Source organism: Amborella trichopoda, chromosome 6 (assembly GCF_054954075.1).
Source record: "Amborella trichopoda isolate Santa Cruz 75 chromosome 6, AtrichopodaSantaCruz75HAP2 v2.0, whole genome shotgun sequence".
Classification (NCBI taxonomy): domain Eukaryota; kingdom Viridiplantae; phylum Streptophyta; class Magnoliopsida; order Amborellales; family Amborellaceae; genus Amborella; species Amborella trichopoda.
In genome coordinates, this window is record NC_142341.1 from 44,553,030 (window position 1) to 44,566,127 (window position 13,098).

The window sequence follows — 13,098 nt, forward strand, 5'->3', positions numbered from 1 at the left end:
TGGAAGATACGCCTTAAATGGATTGTTTAAGGTTACAACCTTATAGAAACCACACCCTTAAAACAATTCTCCAAAGTAAACTTTTTTTCACAACATACCCTTCAAATAATTCTCCAAAGTAAATTTTTTTGACAAAAAAGAGAGAAGAGACGCACAACATGCTCCCACTGTAACATATCAAACTCGAGTCCAAATTTCCTCTTTAATGCATGACCATCTGAGCATCAATTTTCACACATGTTTTTGCAATTAGAATCTTTAAAAATACCCTAGGGTGGGTGCATTCGATCCAACCTCGAAATAAACTTTTCCTTCATAAGTAATTTAGGATCTTTAAAAATACTCTAGGGTGCATACGATCCAACCTCGAAATAGATTTTTCCTTCACAAGCTAGGAGGGGATTAAGAAACAGCCAGTTTTCATTCTCAACGGGGCAAACCGCACCACCTAAATCTTAAATCCCAATATTCAAGAACAGTACAACTTGAAATTCCACGAATAAGAAGATAAATAATGATTTTCTAATTGAATAATATACGAATGATATCGAACGATGAAAGATGATAATAGACTCCATTGTTGCCACCAAAAATTGTAGTTTTCGACACCAAAACCATTTCATTTTACAATTCACAAATTTATGATCGAGTTACAATCCCATAGTTTGGAGAAACTGTGAACCATATGGAGGAGTGGTTTAGCTATCTCCTGAAAGGGAGAACCCATATTCTTGAACCACCCAACAGGCTTGTTTTTCTTTTTTGGACAAGGGCGAGAACATTAATTGTTGAAACACTAATTTATACAACTGTCAGGCCAGTGACAAAAATTGTACTATCTTCTATGGTCCCTAGAGAAGAACGGATGCCTTAGGGCTTCAGCAGCTGTGAGCCGATCTTCTGGATCATACTTGAGGAGGCCCTGTAATAGGTCAATGAGGTCCCCAGCTGAGTGGTCAACATGTTGCATGACCAGGTTCTGAAAACGAACACAAATCCATCAAATAAGTTTAGCAGAAAGCAATCGCGTAAAACATTATTGATTGCTTATCATTAAATTTGAACCCCACTCCTCAAGGATTAAGTGATGACATACACACCCAAATCCACCAAATTAGTTATGTAAAACAATAAAAGTAAAGCTTAATCAATTGCCCAAACAGTGATTAAAAAAATCACCGATTCAGATCGGGAATTGCCCAAGAACAATTTTGCCCAAATCCACCAAATTAGTTATCCAAAACTATAAGAGTAAAAGCTTAATCTATTGGCCCAAACAGTGATTAAAAATATCACCGATTCAGATCGGGAATTGCCCAAGAACGATTTTGTTCAAACTCTGAATTGGCGGTCGAGTTGATACAATATTATATGGTACACAATATATTATGCATATAAATCATAACACAAACCTTAAATAGCTTATAGTTTACAACATATATTATATGCTTCTCTTTTTTTTTTTCCTTTGCCAGATCACTTATCTGGATCACTTATCCAGGCAGATCAGGTAAGGGTCGTTGGGTGCGCAATCCACCATAACAAACTTTGTTTTTTAGGACATTGGGCTCACTTATCCAGGCTAGGTAAGGCTGATCAAGTAGGAGTCGTTGGGCCGCAACGAATTTTTTTTAGGGCATTTGGCTTGATCAGGAGTTGTTGGGTGGGCAATCCACCACAAGGATCTTTTTTAAGGACATTGGGCCTAAGTCTGAACCCAGTGCACCACTGCTGGGACCGTAATTAGTACAGTCTGAACCCAGTGCACCACTACTGGGACCATAATTAGTACCATATAACCAGTGTTTCAAAAAGCATTACAAAAATGATCAGGGCCCCTGGGCAGGGCACAGGCCGCCCGCCCAAACGACTGCCTGGTGCCTAGGCCAGTGCCCAGGCTTAGGCCTAAGCCGGGGAGCAGGACCACACGGCCGCCCAGGAGCTGGGCAGACTATAGTAAACTTTACCGCATGTTAAGCTGGAGAGCTCTAATGCCAACTAGTGGATTGATCACAATGTACCTGGAGACGAGGAAGCTTCCAAACAGCTCTGATGCTTTCCCTTGAAGTGGCACCCTCAGGCCAATCCAGTTTTGCACCTCTTCTTAGATACTTCTCAGCATGTCGACTGTAAGGGAGAAAATAGAAATAACAGAAGCCTTAGTGAGAATTTGTAACATATGATGACTGTTTTTCGTTGGAAAATGAATGAGAAGCCCCACTTACTCTGCTCTCTTCAACATGTGCTGAGGCAGAGAGCCTAACACCTTTTCCATCATGGCTAGGTGCTCTAGATTTTCATGGGTTTGAAAGAGTGCTTCACCCTACATAATACCAGAAAGGAGAGTTAATAGAGCGATCACAGGATAATCTTTTTCTTTTTGGTTCCCTTTTTTTTAAATAACATGAATAATTATGTACTAAAAAAATAACTGAAGGCTCAAATCACATGGGTTAAGACATTTCAATCATGTGGCTTTTAAGATCTTAAATCCTAATATAGAATTCGGAACTAAACACCAGATCAGCTGAAACTTACAGAGCAAAGCTCCACCAAAATGCAACCCACACTCCATATATCACAGGGATAACTCCATCCAAGGCCTACATAAAAATTATACAAGAGACATGCATAGAATCAAGTACAAACTGCAAAGAAAAATATTTAAAAAAAAAAGCTACAAAAACGAATTACTAAAAAAAATGTCAACAGAAAATGACATGGTACATACCTAAAATCACCTCAGGTGCGCGATAATGACGTGTGGATACAACATAACTATGATCCTGATGCTCATAAGTCGTACTCCCAAAATCAATGACCTTGATTGAACTTGATTTTGGTAATCTCTTAAAATAGGATCCATCCTTGGGAGAACGTGATGGAACCTGCAAAGGTTCACGGAAAATGACAAGGTAGCGTCAATGACAAAATGCAAAGAATATGTATAATAGCTCAAAAACCAATCCAGTCATAATCAGTTTGTCACTAAGCACAACCTTCGGGTAAAACAAAGATCTTTTAAATGAACATTTCCTGGGTTTTTATAGATCAGGATCTCTATAATTTACCTTGTAGTCAGGAACTCTTACATACTCAGGAGAAACAAGAAGTATGTTTTCTGGCTTCAAGTCGGTGTGTATAAGGCACAAATTGTGCATAACTGCCATAATCAAGACAAGCAACAACTCAGTTACATGATCCAAGTAAAGGAAAGATAACAACCATAATTTTTGGCACTATCAAATAAGTGCAAACCATTGGCCATAAATGCCAGATTATATAAACTAGTCCTAAACGGTGCTCATACAGCTTACAAAAAGATTTAGTAAGATGTTATATAGTGAAAGATAAAGAATCTACTCAAATTTCCCCTCCACAATGTAGAAAATAGAAAAACTGGGGAAGTATTGTCTACACACATGCAACACATTCCAACAGTTGTCTGCCAAGCTCGCGAACTAGATCAATGGGAAATGAGCGATAATTGTTTTTCCGTAGAAAATCGTATAAGCTTGGTCCAAGCTTCTCACAGACCTGTTAAAACCATTTCAATCCACTACAATTTTAACTCCCAATTCAATTGGGCAGTTGGCGGTAATTATTGTCATAGCAAATTAATCAAGCAGGCAAATACCATCAAATACTTACAATACAAATATGGTTACGATAGTCAAACCAGTTCCGTATTTGCACACAACTGCAAGGAATAAACCCGCTTACAAAAGATTCCCCTTAAACATCCTACAACCATTAAATGGAAGAGGTAGCAACAGTGTGGAAGATTGAAAAGAATCAAGCAGAAAAGACCTACCGGCTTCCACTCTTATCATGTTTTGCAAGTTGTTGAAGCACATCAATTTCAATCATTGCCGCCTCTCGATACTTCTTTATCCCACGAACAATTTTTATGGCAACCATCTCTTTCCTTTCCCTGTCCCAGCATTCCAGGACCTGCCCAAACGTGCCTGAAGAAAAGGAAGAAAAGACAAAAGCATGGAACTCAGTAAACATAGTTCCCCAAGGCCCAATAGGACAACCAAAAAACCGTGGCATTACAAACAATGAGAAGCTAAAATTTTTAAGAACCTATCAGTCCAATCACCTGACAGTAAAGAAGAAAAATAAAAACAGAATAATAGACAGCTGCAACACTGAAAAAACTACACTAACCTTCACCAATTTTGCTGTGAATCTTATCTGCAATGCAACAGAATAAAAAACATTAGTCAATCAATATGACAAAGTGACTAAAGTAACACCTAAACAATTAATCAAGAGATTTTTTAAACCACTAAAAAGAAGTGTAAAACTAATATTGTTAAACACACCATGACACCAAAAGTGAATGCCTTGGTCTTCATTTTTTCAAAGATTCAATATAAAAGGTAGTTTTGATGTGCAAGCAAGATTGGAAAACAAGATAGGAAACTTCAGAAATTTCAATGACAAGGGGAAATCGAAAAAAAATATTTCCAAGCTTTCTATGTAATAAAAGTTTGAACATGGGGAAGCTATGCAAATTCACCACACAGGACCATGCAACAAGCAAGTGAAAAGTGTATCCTACACAAAACATGCAGACAAACCTACTATGGGACTTGCTTATGCAAATGAAACATATGAACAAGCCCTCATGCATGACAAAATGCACATTAAAAATATTTCATTAAAATTTTACATCAGTCCACAAGCACAAAAAACCATCTTTTAGGCTGTAAATAGTTAATGACTGTGATAATTACCAAAGATTCAGAAAAGTAACCATCAAAGAGAGCTTCAAAAACAAAAGCCAAAAAAAAACCCAGTTAAACCCTCAGAGAAAACACATTCAAGATATGAAAACACGCTTGACATAAAATCCCACATCAAGTTACATATAAAAAATGTGAAAACACGCTTGACATAAAATCCCTCCTCAAGTTACATACAAAAAATGAACCAAAAATAGAAAATTTTCCTTTAGAGGACGAAAAAAGAAGAAAACATGGGCATACAGATGTCAGAAATTTGCTGCAAGCTCCTGACACATTTTAAAAAGGGCAAAACATATCTATATTTAATTCAAATGTCAAAGAGAAAAACAGGAATGGGAACATACACGGACATAGATCACCAAACACAAGACAATAGTAGACATAAAAGCCCCCTATAGATGCATGTAAGTGCAGGATAAAGCAGGCTTATACACAAATGCAATTTGGTCTCAAAATTTATCCCACCAATCTATACAAGATTAAACAAACATTTTGTAAGCAAAAAGACGATGATGCCAATAAGATAAAGGAAAAAAATAGAACAACAGCCAAATACGATGAAGGAAAAAAGAAAACATCAAATTCTGCCAAAGATAACTTCCATAAATCACGCATAGAAAATTTTAAGAGGTAAATTACTGATCACTTACATTTTTTGTAGAATCCAATTGATTATTCAAATAAACTTAAATATTTTTTTTTTTAATATGAAATCATTACAAAGAAATGAGTATTCAGAATCAAAATGAAATGCAAAAATTGTGAATCAAACATTCAGAAAACAACAATACATCAGCGCAAGCCACTCTAGGATATGAAAAAGGTAAGAAAACGATTCAATAAATCAAAGCAGTTACTATGGGTAAATGATGACGGGTGAATATGAGTAATTACAGCGAGAGGTCAAATTGTCCCCTAGCGCAAACACGTAATGTCCATCTTTGTCATCCTCTCGCCAAGGTGGAGAACCATTTCGAGACACTCCCTTGACATAAATAGTAGAAGAAGAGGTAGGAAGACAAGTATGATGATTCGTCGGCGACGTCACCACCACACCATTCTCATGAAAATCACCATGCCCACAATACATTCCATTCTGAGCCTACACAAATCCATCCATTCATTTTCCACTCATAATCAAAAGTTAATTATAACCCCAAGTTACCCTTTTTTTTTTTCTCATCCTTCACCTAAAAATCCAACCACACCATGAATAAGTTTTGTTAATGCAAAATCATAAATCTAAGCCTTCCCCTTACCCCATCCCAAATCCCATCTACCTTATCTCCATCAATCAGTTTTTGGGGGAAAGTCTCCACCAATAAATTGAATACATCATTGAAAAATATAAACAAGAATTGCAAAACATATGAAATCCACCATGAGACCTAGATCTAACAAAACATTAGCAGATCTGCAAATCAGGTAAAATTAAACAAAGAAGTTAAGATATCAGATCATACCCACTAAATGATAAAAGACAATAAAAAGCTCCATGAGAAAGAGATGATTAAAGAGATCTACCTTTGGAGGAGCCTGAGCTATGTCCCAAGCTAACCTTGGCCTCTTTCTAGGGCGCTTGTCCATGTGGGTGTGAGGAAACTCAGTCAGATATTCCATTTCCATCGCGATTTCAACAATTTGCAGAATGAAATTAACAAGAGCGGGATCTGAGAGAGAAATCGAATAACGATAATGAAAAAAAAAAAAAATTTGGAGGGCAAATAAATAAATAAAAAAAAACCCTAAACAAGAGAAGGGAGGCGGGGCAGAAAGTAGAAAGAGAAAGCTGAGAATTGATCAAGAAGGAACCCCAAGACAAACGGATGATCCGATTCAGAAACAAAATATAAGAAAGGGAGAAGAAACCCTAATGAAATAGACGACGAAACAGAGATCGAGAGGGAGAGAACGACGACAAGAAACCCTAGAAGGATATGTCTGGTTTGATTGTGATTCCAGGGAACGGTGGTTGATGCTCTATCTCTAGGGATCCTTGTAACCCTACATTTGACCATGGTTAATTATTAACTGGGGTTTACCTGGCGTTAGGTTTTCTTTTGGCGTCTATTCTCCGCGGTACCCTCAGGTGATAAAAAGCCAGCACGATACCTACGCTTTACACGTTGAGTATACAATGGATGGGGTTCCTATGAGTCCGCCAACCCATATGTACATATGCGGCCCATATCTAAAATCCATTTCAAAGATGGAAATTTTATTTATTATTTTTTTTAGAGTCATCGTATAGACAAATTGTCTACGAATATGAAACGAATCTAAAATTTTTAAATTCAAAAGAAAATTTTTTGTTGTTTTTTGGTGCATCATCTTTATGGCATTTATAGACGGTACACTTTGTATAGCGCCCATCTTTATGCTGTACATATGTGAATCAGTCGGCACTTGCGTCTCCAGACTTGAGTGGCAATTTTCTCCATACAAATAGGAAGTTCAAGATTTTGGAAGGGGGATGGCTTACATATGAATGTAGTGTTTCAAAAAAAAAAACATAGGGTTATTATGTGGGGAAGACAAGCCCCTACCTGTTTCTTTAGAGAAATTTGCATAAAACCCTCAAACATGGACTTTTAAAGCAATTTATCTAGACTTAATTTTTCTAACAACTTTTTCTCCAAAGCCATTTTTCCTAGCAAATAACCCCAACTTAAAAAAAAGATTAAAATACCCTTTCTTTACCTCACACATTGACCTAACTTAATTATTTGTCATCACCTCTTTCTACTGAAGAAGCACCCCGTCTACCTCTCTCTCGCTCTCTCTCTCTTCACATCGGCCCGAGCTCCCTCGCTCCCGTTCTGTCTCCCCCAAACTAGGCCCGAGCTCCATTTCTCTCGGTCTTTCTCCCCCAAACCAAGCCCGAGCTCCCTCTCTCTCACTCTCTCTTCCGAAGCAAGCCCTAGCTTTTCCCTCTCCTTCTATGAAGCATATAGCAGCCTGAGAACGTACCCTCTCTCTCGATCTCTCTATCCGAATCTAAGGCCCGAGCTCTCCTATCTCTCGCTCTCTCTCTCTACCAAGGACCCACTACCCGATCTCTTACTAACTCTGTGAAACAGCTCGAGCTATCGATTTCTCAGCCCCAGCCCCAGCCCAAGCACCCGAAGCCCGAGCTTGATTTGTAGCTCAATCTCTTAGCCCCAAATCAGCCCATCAAATGTATGAAAAAGTATTTTATTTATTTTTTATAAAAATAAAGAATAAATTGTTGTCACATTCTTAGCCCCAAATCATTCCCATATTCTCTTTTTCAATAATGTTTACATTTCCATATGCTTTTCTCTTTGATCCCGCATGAAATTTTTCCTTTTTGGATTTTATTTAGGCAAATTATTGATTATATATATTGTTGTCACATTCGTTTCGTGGCTAGATAGATTCTTTATACATACATTGAAGATTTAAATCGGAGAGCAGAAATTTAATCCATGTACATATGTTTCTCACTCTCGATTATCCACTCTGTTAAAACTATTTTAAAGAATAGATAATTAGTTTGAATGTGGTATCTTTTAGGGCTTGAATGTTATTGGTAGTAGTAGATTGTTTTTCCATATTATATATTTATTTTGTATTGATTATCCTCTTCGTTATTGGTAGGGTTTGAATGTGGTATCATGTATCATGTCGGTTATCCTCTTGATTATCCTCTTTATTAACACTTTTTTTCTCTATTGTAATTTGAGGTCTTGAATGTTATCGGTGGGTTGTATTTGGGTTTGTTTTGCTGTAAATTTTGAGTATGAATGATCCATTCTATTTCTCTTGTTAAAATTTAGTTTGTCATTTAAAAAAAAAAGTATGCCTAGCTCTTGTTAATTTTAGTAGTAGCTATTGTTTTTGTAGGTTATATACCCCCCAACAATATGCCTACCTTTTGTTAAAATTTAATTGTAGCTCATTGAAAAAAATCTAGCAACATGCCAAACTTAGGCAAGTTCAAGGCTAGTATTAAGATGTTGTAATGCAATGTGTGGAGTGTAAATTATTACAAATCTTCTGCAATACAAGAGAAAATGGGTGATAGCAGCTTGATTTATTATATTTTTTATGGAGAACTCTGATCAAGTGTCGATGAGACTTTAGATTATATTGGTGGTGATGCATGTACATTTATGATTGACAGTAGAACTAGGTTAGATGACATGCAAAAATACATAGCAGAGAGGTTCTCACTTGACATCCACTTGATATCTTTAAGGTATTTTGTCATGAGAAATAAAAGTTTTATTGTGAACTTATACATTGACGATGATATTGTTAGTATGTTTAACGCCTATGAAGGTGAGAATCAAGTGTTCGTCTATGTATTTGATGGGAGTGAACGGAAGGGCAGAAGTACTTCACATAATACTATGGCAGTCGAAGAGGTCAGACCCCCACAATCCTCTAATGTTTTGGTCTCTGGCTCCGAAATGCATCAAGGTTGCTTAGCACATGGGATAATGTACTTTCTGGGATAGGGCAGCAGTTTGAATCTTTAGAAAATTTTCGAGAAACCCTTAGCAAGTTTGCTATAGCAAACCATTTCACATATCGTCTTGTTAAAAATGAGGGGTATCACATAATGGTAAATTACAAGGGTGATGGATACAAATGAGAGATATATGCTGCGACGCTTGGCAGGATAAGTGTTTTTAGAATCAAAACATGGAAAATAAATCACTCATGAAATATTGGGAGAAGCAATAATGTACAAAGAATAACATCACATAAGTTTGTTGCATCTTTAATCAAGGATAAATTAAGTGCCTTGCACATTACGAGGCTAACAAAATCATGAGTGATATGTCTCGAGATTATGGGTTAGAATTACCCAATTGGAAGGCTTGGCGAGGAAAAGAAATGACCATCAAAGACATACATGGTTCGAAAGAATACACATACAACCAGTTACCAGCATATGTAAACCGTGTGATGGAGACGAATCCTAATAGTTATACGACAGAACTAGTATGGCTAGGTAGTAGATTTCGGTGATTATTCTTAAGCTTTTATGAGTTAATACATGACTTAAAAAATGGTTGTCATCTACTTCTATTTCTTGATGGGACATCACTGAAAGCACGATACCTTGATACTCTACTCGCTGCCAACTAACTAGATGGGGAAGGACAAATGTTTCCCGTTGCATTCACAATTGTGGATAACGAAAGTACCGATAATTGGTTATGGTTTATGGAATCTCTTAAGATTGCTATTGGGACGGATCGTGAAATCACTTTTCTATCAAATAGATACCTTGGTCTAGTTGATACTGTCTGTCAAGTTTTTTAGAATGCCATCATGCCTTTTGTGAGCGCTATTTAGTGGAGAATTTCAATAAGAAAGGAGAACAAATATCTAATGATATTAAGAAGGCAGTTGTATGTGTCTTTATAATAGCATGTAGAGCATATAAGTAACAATAGTATTTTGATAAGATGATGGAAATTAGATTACATTTTGATGACACATTCAAGTGGTTTATGAAAGCATCACCAAAACGTTGGGCTACATCACAGTTCAAAGGTAATCGATATGACCAAGTAACAACCAATGTGGCTGAGTCATATAACAAGTGGATTCTAGAAGCACGATATATGTCAATGCTCCAATGCGTTGACTTAATTAGGAGATAAATCATGAAACTAATGGTCACTCGCAACTTGAAAGTTGAAACCTAGACTACAACACTTACCTTGATGGCCCAAAACGAATTAAGAAAGGTCACAAAGAAATCCCTTTCTACTGTGGCATCAAATGGAGCAGTGTATGAAGCAATGGATGATCGCATGAATTATAAAATAGATATTATTGCACGAGACGGTGAATGCCGGGGTTGGCAAATAATGAGTTTGCCTTGCAAGCATGCTTGTAAAGCCCTTGAATAGGGATCCTGTTGACTATTGTGAAGAATATTTTACAATTGCAAAATTCCATGAAACATATTTCTTAGCTATCATGCCAATTACATTGATCGACTTGTCTATACGTAGTTTACGTGGACAACGTTCTCCAGCGGGAGTAAGAGTGCTTCCACCTCATTCAAGGCGCCACCCTGGCCGACCTAAAAAGAAACGCATCAAGTCGCAAGAAGTACCAGTGCGACTTATTCACTGTAGTTGATGCAAATGAACTGGTCATAATATGACAACATGTAAAGCACCCACTTGAAGGCATATACTTGTAGTTATCTTATTTATTATGTTTTTTTAATTTGTAGCATCCACTTATGTGAAATTTTGTTAGTACATATATTAATAGTGTTTGATTTTAGTGTTTGTTCCACTTCTGTTAATTTTGCGTCTTTGGGGCACATATACTTATATTTGTTTATTTTAGTATTCTCTTTTTTGCTAGTACATATATTATTCTCTTTTTTGTTTTTTTGGAGCATCCACTTGTGGTTATTTTTTGCTAATTCATATGTACATATTCTCTTAATTGATGTATTGTGCACATGTAAAACTCTGATAATATAAATATATTTAGCAATGCAAGACCCAAAACAGTCAAGATGAGCAAGAGGCCTATCCACTTCGTCTGATAAAAGGGAAAATGTGTGATAATCTATTAAAGTTCATGATTAACATTAATTAGGTAATTATTATATTGCTAATAATTATTGTCATTTCTTATTGAACTTCATTTTAGAAGAAATTTTTTTTTGTATTAATGAATTAACTAAAGACCCTAGGAAAATAGGAGTTAGATCCACGATAGGTAGCTTTAGTTGAAAAGATCAAATTGAGCTCCTTGGTAGACATTGGGGTCTCCCATATCGATTGCAGTTTATTGAGGGCCTTTATAGAGAAATGGTACAATGTGATAAAAACCGCACATTTAACTTTTGGTGAGATGGCTCCAACCCTATACAATGTGTGGCATATATTAAGGATACCCGTGATAGGTGAGCCTATAACAAACATCAATCTTAAAGACTACAGGGCCTTCATCATGGAGTCTTTGAGAGATTGCCCTAAAGGTGATAAGTTGAGTCGTCTTAAATATATTTGGTTGAGTACGAAATTCGGGCAACTACCCAAAAAACCTATCAAATTAAAACTTATTTAATCGGCACAACTATATTTGTCGATGCATCTCAATGATCGACGCTTACAACTTACCTGCAACTGTTTCGAGATCTCGATGAGGCAAGAAAGTATGCATCGGGTGCTGCAGTGCTTCCCTTCTTGTGTCATTCCTTATCTAAGGTTATGGACATGGATATGCATTTTAGTAAGTCAACAACACTACTACAAATAATTTTCACTATTTTTATAGTCAATATTTAGATATATATAATTTCTTTGGCTTCAAACTAATTGTTTCTAGCAAATTTCTTTAGCTTCAAACTAATTGCTTCTAGCTTCTTTTTTTTGCAGTATTGGATCTATGAGCATTTTCCAACTCTAGGCACCAAGCCTACAACTATCACCATAGAAATGCCTAAAGCTTGTAAGTGGAAGAAACAACCACGCAGCAAAGACCCATTAATAACGTTTGATGACATCTCAATTGACATGGTTAGTGATTTGCTTGCGTGATTATGTAATTATAGATAATCTAGCAAATGCAAATATAAACATGGTTGGTAGTTTGCTTATGTGCTTATATAATTGTAGGTAATATATCTATGACAAGTACAAACATGGCTAGTGGTTTGCTTGTATGCTTATATAATTGTAGGTAATATATCCAAGGCAAATACAAATAAGTGATTATTGTGTTATGTTTCTGTTGTAGGCGACTTGACAACCATACAAGGAGCACAACCCATTAGATACACTCAGTAAAGAAAATGTGTTGTGTCGATCATATCTAATAAGTTTCTACATTGCAGAGTATTATATGCTTGCTCGTGTGTTACGGCAATTTGGGAAGATGCAAGTGATTCATGTTGGGCCACCCAAGTGGGAAAGGAGGGGGAAGGTCGGTATACACCCCACAAGTTGGATTGACGAGTTGAGTATCGAGATAAGCGACTGACCACAATGAGAACGCAATGTTATCAAGGCAACCGTAGATAAATATGGTGGAATGCCTACGAAAGATTATATTGCCTGGTACAACAAGTTCACCCATAGATATAGAAATACTCACATGTGCCCCCCTCGCAGTCACAATCAAATGTGCGCCATCTCGCAGGTCATGATAATAAGAGAAGATTGATATATTATCTAATTTATGTATTTTAGTTTTTATTAACGTAATATGTATTCAAAGTAATTATTTATTTTGTATTTTGTCTCCTATTTGCAGCGATTAACCAATATAGGGATGCTACAAGTTGTACTTAATAGTGAAATATTAGCAGAGGAATCCAGACGTTATTGCA

General features: G+C 36.5%; 1 protein-coding gene across 6 annotated transcripts; it reads right to left on the reverse strand.

Moving 5' to 3' along the window:
* Positions 1-599: 599 nt before the first annotated feature.
* LOC18442733 (serine/threonine-protein kinase AFC1) lies at positions 600-6,711 on the reverse strand. Of its 6 annotated transcripts, XM_006852948.4 has the most exons (12): positions 6,282-6,711; positions 5,652-5,859; positions 4,174-4,200; positions 3,815-3,968; positions 3,652-3,700; positions 3,423-3,537; positions 3,072-3,163; positions 2,732-2,888; positions 2,539-2,603; positions 2,226-2,323; positions 2,022-2,127; positions 600-979 (listed from the first exon to the last, which is right to left on the reverse strand). In XM_006852948.4, exons 1-12 carry the CDS (start codon positions 6,381-6,383, stop codon positions 836-838), a joined length of 1,317 nt encoding a protein of 438 aa, XP_006853010.1. In that variant the 5' UTR covers positions 6,384-6,711; the 3' UTR covers positions 600-835. The 6 variants fall into 6 exon arrangements, with proteins under 6 accessions (XP_006853010.1, XP_020528215.1, XP_088724682.1 ...); XM_020672556.2 differs by lacking the exon at positions 5,652-5,859; XM_088868556.1 differs by lacking the exon at positions 3,423-3,537.
* Positions 6,712-13,098: the final 6,387 nt, after the last annotated feature.